The sequence below is a fragment of the Herpailurus yagouaroundi genome, unplaced genomic scaffold (assembly GCF_014898765.1).
Source record: "Herpailurus yagouaroundi ecotype Mexico unplaced genomic scaffold, PumYag 186, whole genome shotgun sequence".
In the NCBI taxonomy this organism is placed as follows: domain Eukaryota; kingdom Metazoa; phylum Chordata; class Mammalia; order Carnivora; family Felidae; genus Herpailurus; species Herpailurus yagouaroundi.
In genome coordinates, this window is record NW_024412417.1 from 13,085,869 (window position 1) to 13,098,830 (window position 12,962).

The following is a 12,962-nucleotide window of genomic DNA, read 5'->3' on the forward strand; positions in this document are numbered from 1 at the left end:
GCATTGGGAGTCAAACCTCTGAAAAGACCAAGAATCAGAATCACTTTTCTTTCACAAGAGAGGAACTTACAGATAGGAGTCTGATGGCGTTGGGTAGAAGCATGTCCCTATTTTATTTTAAAAAAGAAGTTCCAAACGACACCAACCAAAGTTAAAAAAAAAAAACAAACCCTTTCAGGCCAAGCAAGTCAGAATAATAATCAGGTACAAATAACACATGGTCCAGCCGACAGCAAGTTCTCACGTAGGGAATGCTGATCAGAAATTCTTCCCTTTTTGTGCTGTGGCACGTCTTTGGTAGTGTGATGAAGTCTATGGACCCTGCTCTGAATAAAGTTTTTCAATGTACAAAATAAAAAACACAGGATTACAAAGGAAACCAATTCTATCGATCACATTGAGGTCCTTAATGAAAAATATTTGTGCTACGGGAATATATGCGCTCCTTATTCATGCACTAACATGATCTATGGGTGGGACTCATAACTACTGTACTTTCGAAGTCTGATGGATGAACGTAATTGATATTTCGAGATCTGTGCCGTAATTCTAATATGACATGAGAATATCTGTGACTTCCATTGGTAACAAAACTCAGTTACCGCTAAGACTATTAGCGGTAGGTAGGGAAGGTTAAATTAAAGTCCAAGGTTAGCGAAAATAAAGATGTACGCTTTCCCCACCCCAGTTCATGTGTGTCCTCCGGGCATCTGCAGACCCCAGGTTAGGGAGCGCTGGCTGAGACCAACCCGGAAGTGCTCAGGGAGTGGCGGCTCCAGGAACGATGCCGAGGGGACCCGCTCCTCCAGCATTGGTTCTGTGCACCAGCTCTGTTGACTGGGTGGGTTTGGAGCCCCACGGGGTGGGGGCCACGGTGAGCTCACTCCTGAGCAACGGCCACACCTCCATCCCTCAGCAAGGCTCCACTCGCAGCGCTCTGCTCTGGGTGCGAACCAGCACACGTCAGCGTTTCTTTCTCGGTTGGCATGTGCAGGTGTGGACGCCAGGACCCGGCAGATAGCGCAGGTGCCGGGCTTGGGAAGACGAGAGGAAGGAAGTAGAAATTCTCCCAAAGGGCAACGGTATTGAGCCTGGGGAGGAGTGACAAAATCTGTGCCCATCCTACCTTATTCAGACTATCTCACCGCTTTGGAAATAGCATGACGATGCTCAAAGAAACTTGCTGCTTTTAGAGCTTCTTTAGATAGCTATAACATAGCATCTTCCCCAGACGGTTGCTAAAGGAACTGGAGAGTCTGAGGAAGGGGTGCTGAGCTGTTACACAGCCAGGGTTCTGGGGCCCCCTTATTCCCAGTTTCGCTTTTCCGCGGTGTCACTTACCTGTGGTCAGACGTAGTCCAGAAGCAGATGATCCCCTGATGATCTTTGGAGGGTCAATAGCCTGACGCTCAACTCATTCGTGTCGCTTCATCTCGTCACGTAGGCATCTTATCAGCTCACGTTATCACAAAAAGAAGGGTGTGTCCAATACAGTAAGATATTTTGGAGAGAGACCACATGCACATAACTTTTATTACAGCATATTGTAATAATTTTTGTTTTATTATTAGTTATCAATCTCTGTGCCTAATTTGTAGATTAAACTTTCTCATAGGTATGTATGTGTACGAAAAAAACATTGTGTGTGTGTGTGTGTGTGTGTGTGTATACATACAGGGTTTGTTACTGTCTGAGGTTTCAGGCATTCACTGGGATCTTGGAGTGTATCCTTATGGATAAAAGGGGACTGCCCTACTTCCAAATAATTAAGCATGTGTGGCAACTTTGAATTTTGCATTTCTAATGAATTCTGATGTAATTTGGCTTATCTTTGTGACCCAACACATGATAGATTCTCTTTAGGAGATGTGTGTGTGTGTGTGTGTGTATATGAAATATTAAATCTAGCATAGCGACGATATTATTCCTTTGTTCTTACTTGCCTTAGGTGTGTCCAACTCTAAAAGCAAACCGGGAGTATGGGCGACTGCTGTCCTCCTACAGTACTGTGCCTGTTCCTGTGGTGAAGTGTCCCACGATACTTGTTTTTCTTTCAAATCTGCCCACCATCTTGTACTTGGTGCTCAAGTGCTGTGCTGTTGGGGGCCTCAAGTTTAAGATTGCTACACCTTTTCCTACACTGTGTTTTTTATCATTGCATAACATCCTGGGTAACCTCATCAACCCTAACGCTCACCTTGTTGTCTACAAATGTCCTCACCCCTGCTCTCCTTTGTTTGCTAGCCCTCCAGCCATCCCCTCTTTAGCCTTTGCCTCTGGTGTTTTTCTGCCAAACAACCAGCTGGTTCTCTTTCTTTCTCGCCCTTCTTTTAACTTTTCTTTTTTCCCTACGCTGACACTCTGGCTTTCGATGGAAAAAGGCAGTTCGTTCTCATTTGGCATAATGACGGATAGACTGGATTTTCTGTCGTCTGTATTTTTCTTTATTCTTGATTTTACTTTGCAGTTTCCTCTTGCTGCCTCTTCTGCTTGGCAGACTTATTGACTTGCTGTTTTCCACCTTTGCTGGAAAGTTACTGTTTACGTTCCCTCAGTTATTTCGGTCCCTCCTCACTTCTCTGTGATCGGAAGCTGAAATTCCAGCTATGTTTTGCACCATCGCTGTGTAGCTCCCCCCAGCACGAGGCGAGGCCGTGAGAGCTTTGGTTTCTCCCTCTCCTGCCGCCTTCTCTTGCTGAGCCCGAGTGCGTCGGGGGTGCTCACCCCTCTGGCCCCCCAGACTCCCGACTTCTTGGTGTTGCTGAGATAGTTTGATGCTTTCACTCTAACAAACGATGAGATTTGCTCCCTTAGTGTGTCCTTTTTACTTCGAGAATCTTTATTTGGCCCTTATTTTGCACCCCCATTCCATCTAACTATGTAAACAGCCACACACAGCTACATCCTGATAGATCACTGTCGATCTGTAGTGAAGTATATATCAATATAATATAGATAGATGAAGAGAGGGTGTTTGTATACATTTAAAAATTTATTTATGGCACAATGCTAGTGGTTTGTTGTCTTCCCCCTTCGCCTGGCCGAAACCTCTTTTCTGATGCATTTTCTGTTTAGATAACGTTCTTTTGTGAGTATGTTCCTCCTGGAGTGAACATTTCATTTGGGTGAAATGTTCTCTGAACTTTTGCATTTCCTCGATACCATTTTTTTTTTCACCCTGATGCCTGAGGCATAGCTTATTGGTGTACAAGGTTCTTGGGGTGAAGTTCTTTTTTTCAGTAGTCTAGAGAGGTTACTCTGCTATCCTTTGGTTTCTAATGTTGCAGATGGGAAGACCGAAGCCAGGTTTATTCTTCTGTTCCTTTTTTTGGAGGGGGGGTGGTGGTGGTAACTTGTTCTGGAAGGTTTCAGAATGTTTTTATTACCCTTTGGAGATCCGGCACTTTGTTCAGAATGGCCAGATGCGTGTCTTTCCTCGTTGATCTCTCCCGGGATTCAGGAGCTCCCCGCTTTGTCCAAAAACCTGGGTCTTTCTTCTGTTATTTGTTTAATTATTTCCTCTTCTCCGTCAGTTCCTTTTTCTCTGCCTGGGACCCTGGATAGTCACATCTTCTGTGGCCTACCTCTGTTCTTCAAATCTCTCTGTTCGCTTTTGTTTTTTAAAGCTGCCTTTTTTGTTCACGAGTTCCTCTATGCTCCATGTCTTTGCTCTGCTTTTGAACTTGTTTTGCTAATTGATCTTTCCTAATACTATTGGTTTGCTGTATTGACTACCAGTCTTTCAGTTCATTTACTGAACTTTAGAACGTGTTTAGTTCAGTAATCGCATTTTTGGATCAGAATTTTGCATGTGTGTGCAATCTTCATAGGTGTTTTTTTTAATGTTCTGTTCAAATGGATGCCTACAACACAAGCACCGTTCATCCTCTCCGCTGCCCCCAGGCCATGTCATTTTACATGCTGGGCACATTCAGGCTCTGCTGTGGGCACAGGGCGGTCCCATCAGTGATGGAGCAGTGACGAGTGGAAGGCAGGCTGCTGGTTCCCCAGGCTCCTGTTGCCCTCTCGGCGTTCTTTTCTGCTCCTCTGGGCTTATTCTGGGGATGAGGAGTCCTTCCTGTGCAAGTGGAGGGGTAAGAGGTGGGAATGTGTGCTTGTACGTGGGATAAGCTCTTCCGGGGATCCAGAGCTGTCTGCCTGTGCCCTAGGGCTCCTCAGCCTCTTTTCAGAGCCCCTGTTCCACTGCCCAGCTGCCCCTGTCCCAGAACTCACTTATCCTAGCTGGCTGTGAGTCCCCCCCCCAGCCGCTGGGCTCAGAAGAGGCTGGTGGATCGGATTTGGGACAGAGAAGGCATGACAGACATTGAGGGTAGGTCTCTCCAGAAGCCATCTCCAAACTGTGATTGCTTTATATTTGTAAAAGTGAATCACAATCGTTGTCAAAAGGAGGACGGGGGGAGGGCAAGCCACTACAGAATGGTACAAAGTGAAAAGTAAAAGAGTCTCATTTCTGTCCATTCTCCCAGGGTAGCCGCTGTTAATAGAGTAACAGATTGTCAGGTCCTTCACATATTTTCTATTTCCTTACATACTTATTTCTTTAAAAACCTGAATGGGGTCACACCATATATACTGTTTTGCAATTTGTTGGCTTTTTCCCCTTCGTGTGTTAAGGACTTTATTTTTCATATAGGCTTGTCGCATTTTTAAATGACTGGATGGCTTTCGACTGTGAAGATACCAAAACATGCTTAATGAGTGCTTGTTATATACGGTTTTCTCTATTATGAACAACGATGCTTTGAAAAGCTTTGCGTACGTCTGGGCGTATTTCCGTAGACCAAGTTACTAGCGGTGGAATATGTGGGAATATGCTTTCTAAATTTTAAGAGCTTTTCCTAAATTTCCCTCCAAAAAGCTCAAGCTTGTTATTCTCCACCTATGGAATACGAGATCTGACGTTTTTCACGCTCTAGCTGACATATTATCATATTATCATTCTTCTAGTTTCTGTGAGCCTGATAACATAAAATTCCATCCTACTGGTTCAATTTGAAATTTTAAAGTGAGGAGTGAGGTGGTACATTTCTTCATGTACTTACTGTCCTCTCGTGCTTTTCTCTGGGAGTTACTTCTTCACGCTGGGTTCTTCCTTTTCCCATTGACAAGAAAGTTTCATAGTATATTGTCTGTCTTGCGCTCCTTATGGCAGAGTTTGCTCTACCCGTATTTGTAATTCTCTGTTGTTTGATCAACCTTTTGACCTTGTTTCTTCAGGTTTCATGTCTTCATTGGAATGATCTTCCCTCCTTGAAGATGACATCAATACAAAGAACTGACCCATGGTTTCTTCTCATACTTTTATGGTTTCAGCCTTCCCGTGTAAATCTTTGCTCTATCTGAAATTCATTCTGATGTCAGAAGTAGAGAAGGGATCCAGCTTAACTTGTTGAATTTTTTCTATATGGCTACTTATTTAACCCAACATCGGGGCGGGGTCCGTTTTCTTTCCGGCTAATCTGAGATGATACCTTTATTGTAGATTAAATTACCATGTGGCTGAATCTTTCGTTGAATGACTCAAGGTTTAGGCACAGGAGAGCCTTGCAGCTGAGCCGTATTGGGAGCTTGACTCCTGAGTGAAGGATACGGGCACCCAGGAGAATCTCCACGAGACTGAGAGCCGAGGTTTCTCTCTTGCCTCTGCTTAGCCTCCCCTTCCATGCTCATCTGCCTTTCTGTTATTGGTGTTACAGATATCTGAGAAATACGGATTGCCTGTGGAGAAGATCGCAAAGCTTTACAAGAAAAGCAAAAAAGGGTAAGAAAGAAACAACTTAAACTGACTTCCAAATCAGTCTACATAGTCCCTTTAAAAAAAAAAAAATGGTGTCTGCCTTTTGTTAGTTCTGTTTCCACCTTTTATAAAAACTGTGTGTCATCCTTACAAAGAATTGCTGAGCAGCTTGCAAACGCAGTGCATTTTGAAGATCTTTAATAAGATAGGGAGGGAGGGAGACAGTGCATTGTCATGATGCCGCCTGAGATGTCCTATTGCAATGTCAGAGTGGTGGAATAGAAGGGTCTGGAAGGGGTGAGGACACTGGGGAGAGTGGCAAAGTCAGCTCTGCCAAGTGTGGAGTGTGTAAAGAATCACATGCTACTCTGGGGTTGGTTTCAGGGTGACACATGAAGAACCAGAAGCGCTCAGGGTATAGCGAATTCTTCTGAGGTGAATATTAACAAAATGATCTAAATGACCGTTGGACCTGCTTATTCTCAGCGTTAAGAACAATAACTCGTTCATGAGGCACTCAGTAGGTTCTGGGCCCCCTGCAAGTGCTTTATATACACTGCTCTGTTATTCCTCCCCACGCTACCACCCCCCAGCCTTCCTAGGGCTTCCTGCGTATGAGGGTCTAAGAGTAGAGGCTGCGGGAGCTGGATTTAGTCCCAGGAGAGCGTTTCCACCGAGTCAGCTTCTGGAGTTATTTTCCTACAGAAAATAACTTTTTCCTAAAGAAAACAGGTCTTTAAGCTCTTCTCTGAGCCTCTGTCATAAAGGAGATTGATTTGCTGAGATGCTCAGGCTTTCTGAGTGATGGGTCTCTTGGTAGAGCAGGAGTCAAATGGGAGACCTTTTCCACTGGAGCCCTGTTGGGACGCTCCCTTAAATGTACGTTACAGTTTTCCTCACAGTCAGTGCAATAGGCTGAGTGTATTCCTTTGAGGATGAGATTTGAGTGGTGTCTCAAGGTCTTACTGCCGAGCAGAAATCCTCAGTGCAGACATACAGTCTGACGGTGATAATGTTTCACTTCCATCGACCGCCATGTTAAGCCCTGCGCTAAAAACTTTAATCCTTACGACAACCGTCTAGAGAGGAGTTGTTTTTCTTATTTTTGCAGAATAAACTGAGGCTCCTAAACTTGCCAGATGACACATAGCTGTCAAATGAGTCAGTTCTTCGATGGCAAACTGAGATCTGATTTCCAAATGATGGAGAGACCCTAGAGGTTGTTGGTTCTCTTAAAACTAAATCCACTTGGGATAGTTGACCATAGGTCACACGTGGTGAAGGGCGAGCTTCAGAGCCAGGCAAAGCCAATTTCTGATCTAGCTCAGCCACGAACCAGCTGGATGACCTTGGGGAGCTGATTGACCTTCCCTGCACTCAATCTTCTCATTTGCAAGGTGGTGATGGTCATGCCTACCTTCAAGACTGCTGTGAAGAGTAAACACAAGGTCTCTGAAACCCTGAAACACATTACATTCCCAATGGGGTAGCCACAGTTCTTCATCTTTCTCTTCCTCTGACTATGGAGTACTTTTTTTTTTTTTTTTTTTTGAGAGAGAGAGAGAGAGAGAGACCACAAGCAGGGGAGGAACAGAGAGAGAGAGAATCCCAAGCAGTCTCCGCCCTGTCAGCACCGAGCCCAATGTGGGGCTTGAACTCACGAACCATGAGATCATGACCTGAGTCGAAATCAAGAGTTGGATGCTTAACTGACTGAGCCACCCAGGTGCCCCTGGAGTACTTTTTTAAAGTGTATTTTCAAGAGGCAGTATGGTTTAATGCAAACGGGGGACACGTGTAGGACCCGGCTCTGTCACTAGCTTACTGTGTGATTTCCGGCTCATCTCTCTGAGCCATAGTTTTCTAATCTATAAAGCAAGAGGGTTGGGTTGAATGCCTCCGGAGACCTGTTTAATAAGGAGTCGTGAGGTTAGTTCTGACCAGTCGAGGCTTTGGGTTCTTCAGACTGGTTTCTGCGGGAAGAAAATATGAGGGTCTTCTTTTCCTGCCTTACCTCCTCTCTCCTCCACCCTTCCCAGCCTCCCTTGCCAAAGAATGGCTAGGGGAGCCCCCAGCCTGGGGTCGGTCCTTGCCCACCACTTGCCGTTGATGGCGTCTTTGTTTCTTACCCCCCACCCTCCTCCCCGGCAGCATCTTGGTGAACATGGACGACAACATCATTGAGCACTACTCGAATGAGGACACCTTCATTCTCAACATGGAGAGCATGGTGGAAGGCTTCAAGATCACGCTCATGGAAATCTGAGCCCTGGTCTCGGCGTCCCCTCAGCAGGGGCCCTCGGTGCATTCCTCCCTGGGAGAGGTGGAAGCCCCGGCCCAGAGCCCAGAGCCCTGCCCCCCCCCCCACACCCCGCACCCCCCAACCGCTGTTACAGACTGTGCTGGGAGCCGGGCGAGGCACAGAGCCCCGTCCCTTATCAGTGTGTCTGGCCCATCCCCTGGCTCCTGCTGGAGCTAAATCCTGAGCCCCTCAGGAAGGCGCGCTGGGCCTGTCAGACACTTATTTATTGTCCACCTGTTTCTGGAGCCCTGGGGTCCAGGCCTGCCAGGACTCTGCAGGACACTGCTGGCCCCAGGTGAGACCGTCCAGAGCCCCCCCCCTCACCTTTCAAGGGAAACACAGCCAATCTGTTCACCCCGAAGAGCCCGAGAACGCCTCACCTCCGCTTGCCCTGAGCGGCTGGTCAGAACGAGCTGCTGCCCACTGCCGCTGTCGGGCGGGGTCAGAGGTGGACACCCGCGTCCTGGTCACAAGCCTTCAGGTGTCTCTGGGGAAGGCCGTCCTGCTAAACACGTCTGGGGGTTTCCAGTGAGTGGCCGCCAGGCCTTGTACAGGAAGACATTCGGCTACCGTGTAATTAGTAACCCAGAAGGTACGCCTGGCTATTATGTACATAGTGTTTATAATATGGCAATAATATATTTTACCTGCGGTACGTGGGCATGTTTACTGCCGCTGGCCTAGGGCAGACGCGTAGCTGAGGCTCCGCTTTCTGCGAGAGGTTTGCAGGGGACGCGCCGGGACAGGGAAGCGGCCTTCGGGCTGTCCGGTGACTGCAGGGGTGCCAGCGGGCACGCCCGCCCTGTGGGCCGCCACGCTTGCCTCCCGGTGATATGCTTTCCGGCCTCTCTCACTCTCTGAACGGTCTCGTCAGCGGGAAAGGTCAGATTGTCTGAGGCCCCAGCTCCTCCAGCTTCGGTGAGCTTTCCGGACAGACCGCAGGGGGCTTGCGGCTGGGCCCCGTGCTGGGGCCACTGCAGAACTTGGTGATCATGAGGACCAGGCCTCTGTGCAGCGCCTGACAGTTGACGAGTGCGTCTTTCATCTCCAGTGGCTCCCCCAAAAGCCCAGCTGCGGTTCTGAGAGTGATGCCAACAGCTTAGCTCCGAATTCACAGGTTGGGGGGGCTGCTTCCCGTGGCCACCTCTGCTCCGGGCTGCTGGATTCGGGGGGACGGGGGGAGGGGGTGCCCCCAGAGCCTCCTGGCTCTTCCGAAGGGCAGCCCCTGGAGGAGGACTGGGAGAGAGAAGGCCTGGTCCTCCCGTACATGCTCTGGGAGACGAAGAGTAGAAAAAATGCTTCCCTAAACACTCGCGAAATCATGAACCGTCCTGGGCCGCTGTTCTCTCTGAAGGGACAGGTAGGTGGCCTGGGGGTTTGCGTTCACCCTTGTGGGTTGAAGCACTGGCCTTTAGGTAGCCAGACACGTCCCCAGCCCCAGGTCCTGCACTAGGGCAGGTTCTATGTAAGGGCCCAGATTTATTTGTAAAGCACTTTGACGTCTCACCCAGGGAGTTCTCTCTCCAAGGGCTCCCTGCCTCGCACCCCACCTGCCCCTGACGCCCAGAGCAGGACAGAAGGGCTGCTCCCAGCCCAGCTGTTTCTCCTTGAGGCTCTAGACGATTTGGATGGAATGGAGAGCGGGTGCCGCGCCGAGGAAGATGTCCGGGTGATGGTAACGGGGCACCTTTCTGTGTCTTCTGGACACGTTATCCCTTCCTGTGGTGCCAAAGGTTTGCATCCCGGATTCAGTTCTGCTCCCATCTGTTCCCTCCTCCCCCGCTCTGGCTGCCATGCCCTGGACCAGCAGCGTGGGGACCCTCCTGGGTCCTGATGAAGCTCTGTTCTGTGACGGACAGATTCAGTGTTGAAAATCTATGACGTACCCTGCACTTCGCGTGCTCTTTGCCTCAGAGGTGGATTGGAACGTGACCGGCCGACGAAACGGCAAATACTGTTGGGCTGGGGCAGAGACTCCAGAGTAGGGAAGAGATAAGATTTGGGGCGTCTGACACAAGTTACCCTACCCTTTTTTCTCTAGTCTCTTTGGGGAAATGTTTGCTGGTCTTCCCCAAGAGAGGATGATCAGAGACGCCTTTGCATTTGTTTCCAGTCCCTGAGCCATCACTGTGGTGACCCCCACCTACCAGAACAAAGAATGTGAGGCCAGTGCCACCGAAGGGTGGTGCAGAGAGAGCATCACCTCCCATCTGATCTGCCCCCCATCCTTCTCCTGCCCCCTCTGCATTCTCAGAGTGTCCATGGTCTAGCTTGGATGTATGTCAGCAGGGCTTTGATGAGTACAATTTTCTGAGCGGAAACACTCTAGAAAGATAGGAAGACTTGCCTCTTCTCTTGTCCCTTCAATTTATTACACTTAAACAAATATGCTTCTCTGAAAAAAATCCATGTAAGATGAGGGACACGTGAAACAAGTATTTTTCTTACACATACCCGCACTGCTTAGACTTAATGGGTGTCTGGAGATTGGAACCAACAGAAAAACGCAGTCAGATGTCATCTTGGACTTGGATCCTGAAAGACTAAGGCACGTCCCAGCCCAGAAACTTACGAGGCGTGAAATGAATCAAACATTTATTTTCCTTCTTATTTAAAATTAGGAAAATGCAACAGAAACAGAGGGTTTGTGCCAAATTCTGTGAACGGCCCTTTCTTAAAAACAAGCAAGGGAGATTGAAAGATGGACAATTTGCTCTCGTGTTTTAAACAAAAGAAAAAGGCAAATGTAACTTAATAGTTTTGTAAATGGGAGAAGGGGAATCTATAAACTATAAATACAGTTATTTTATTTTTTGTACATTTTTAAGAGAAAAAAATAAATATTCATAACGTCAGAGTAAATGACAGTGTCTGGTGCTTTCTGTGAGGTGGGTGTTGGGGCTTCTTTGCCTTGTTGGAAAGAAGCCGCAGTGTGGCCTTGGGAAGATTCTAGGCCCCCTTTGGACACCTTCGGGTCCTAGACTTCAACACAGCAGGCACGTCCTCTGCCTTGTGCTCCACCCCATGGTTACAGGAGAAGAAGGCTGAAGAAATCAAGACGCCTTCACTGTGCCTCGATGGGCCACCAGGGTGGTTATTCTTGGCCGGCTCCTCAAGGCAGGGAGAGTAGGTCCTGTCCACACGCTTTTACCTTCCTCACCGCCTCGCTCATGCTCATCCCCATGTAAGTTATCACAGGAACTTTCTGGCTCTTTAGTTCATTTGTACCAGCCCCTACAGAGGCTGAAACCACATGGCTAAAACTCCAGTTCCATCACGATGGTCTCTTGCCCCCAAACTCCCAGGTCACTAGGATCTGTCAGCTCAGAGGCAAACAGCCGGACTCAGGATTCCAGTGTTCGTTAGCGCTTCCTCTGCCTGCCTCCCCACTGGGCCACCATGCTGTTCAGCCGTCATCCACGCTCAACTCCAGAGAGCCTCTGAACAAGCAGCATTTCTTTCTTTCTTTCACAGGAAGGTAAGTAATGAAGCTACGTTATTTATTCTAGAAAGCCTTAATACTTTGAAGCTTGTAGGGTTTTACAGTGCTTAGGCATCAATCAACAAAATCTGATGAAGAGACCTATGCTGATTTGTTTTTCTCTGTTTCCTGACAGTGAAATATACACACCCCAGATACCCGAATATGTATTTTAAGCGCAAATGTTTCTATTTATCTGGAGTCACCAGGATGCTCACAGCCTGGGAGAGGTCACATGACGAGCCCTCTTGAAAATTAAGAGCAGCATACAGCTCTCGCTTTAGCTTCTCTCCAGTCTTGCCTGGAACAACCCAAAGCCACAAGATGGCAAGGCCTAAAATAATCATTGGTGGTCCTTGCAAGTCGGAGGGAGGGGGCAGCGTGAGTGAAGGATACCAGCGTTTCCGGTTCAGCTCTGAAGGGAGGATGGGAGGCCAGGGGCTTTCATCTCTTTCCCCCAAGCAGAAGTCTCCTTCTCCAGAGGACCCCTTTGAATGTGATGACTTGGAGGAAGATTTCACTCGCAGCGTCTTGTCGACTCAGCATTTGTTAACTCACACGGAAAAGACACCACAAACTTCTACGGAAGAAGTCCGTGTGTGCAACATCCACGCGGCAAAACCTGCGGTCAGTGGTCTGACCACAGATGACGTGAGAGAAGTCACCGGCCGATACTGTCCCTCGTAGTCCCTGGTGTCGCCTAGTCCATCGCTCCCGAGGCCACACGTCCCTGGGCTAGCTCTCCTGTGGACCAGCACTTCTACATCCTTCTGCATTTCACACTGTCTACGTACACAGCTTTCAAATCTTGGCTGAAAATTTGCCTCAAGGAAGTCTTCTCTGATGGCTGCAACCCCAGTGGCACTCCCAGCAGCCGCTATGCCGGGACCAGAGGGCAGGGGAGAACAGGCTGGGGGAGGAACTGAGGGAGGAGGCTTCTGGAGGGATTAGCAATGGGCCACAAGGCCTTTTTGCCATGACCCATGTTCCACGGCCTCCATGGGTGGTCAAGTGGACCCACAGGTCTGAGTAGGTCCTGTAAAGGAAGTAGCTGGTCTCCTCATCTGTCCTGAGGCAGTCCCTCCCTTGGCCGGTGGCAGCCAAGGTGCTGGGTGTGCCTCGCCATCCCCCCGCTGCCCCCCATATGGAACTCTGGTCAGGTAGGTGAGGATGACCAGTTGTCAGGGCCACAGGGTCCCGTCCCGGCTCTTGCCTTTCACTCTGTGCTAATTCAGTTCGTTACTTTGTGCCCCTAGGGACAAAGAGGCAGGTTAGATGTAGTCTGCCCTCCGAGGCAGTGATGTCGGTCCAAAGTGATAGTGGCCTGGCATCAGCACAGTAATAAGGGCTCATCCTGGGAGAGCCAGGGTTCTGTCATCACCCCAGTTCTAAGGCATAATATAACCCCTCCTACCCTGAGC

General features: G+C 48.6%; 1 protein-coding gene across 5 annotated transcripts in view; it reads left to right on the top strand.

Annotated features, from left to right (window-relative positions):
* GRHL2 (grainyhead like transcription factor 2) overlaps positions 1 to 10,922 on the top strand; it is a 179,940-nt gene extending 169,018 nt beyond the window's left edge. For all 5 annotated transcript variants that reach the window (XM_040494133.1, XM_040494135.1, XM_040494136.1 and 2 more), the window contains exons 15-16: positions 5,718 to 5,782; positions 7,910 to 10,922. In XM_040494133.1, the coding sequence (XP_040350067.1) occupies positions 5,718 to 5,782; positions 7,910 to 8,024 (180 nt within the window). In that variant the 3' untranslated portion in view covers positions 8,025 to 10,922. The remainder of the gene's footprint in view (positions 1 to 5,717; positions 5,783 to 7,909) is intronic.
* The last annotated feature ends 2,040 nt before the right edge of the window (positions 10,923 to 12,962 follow it).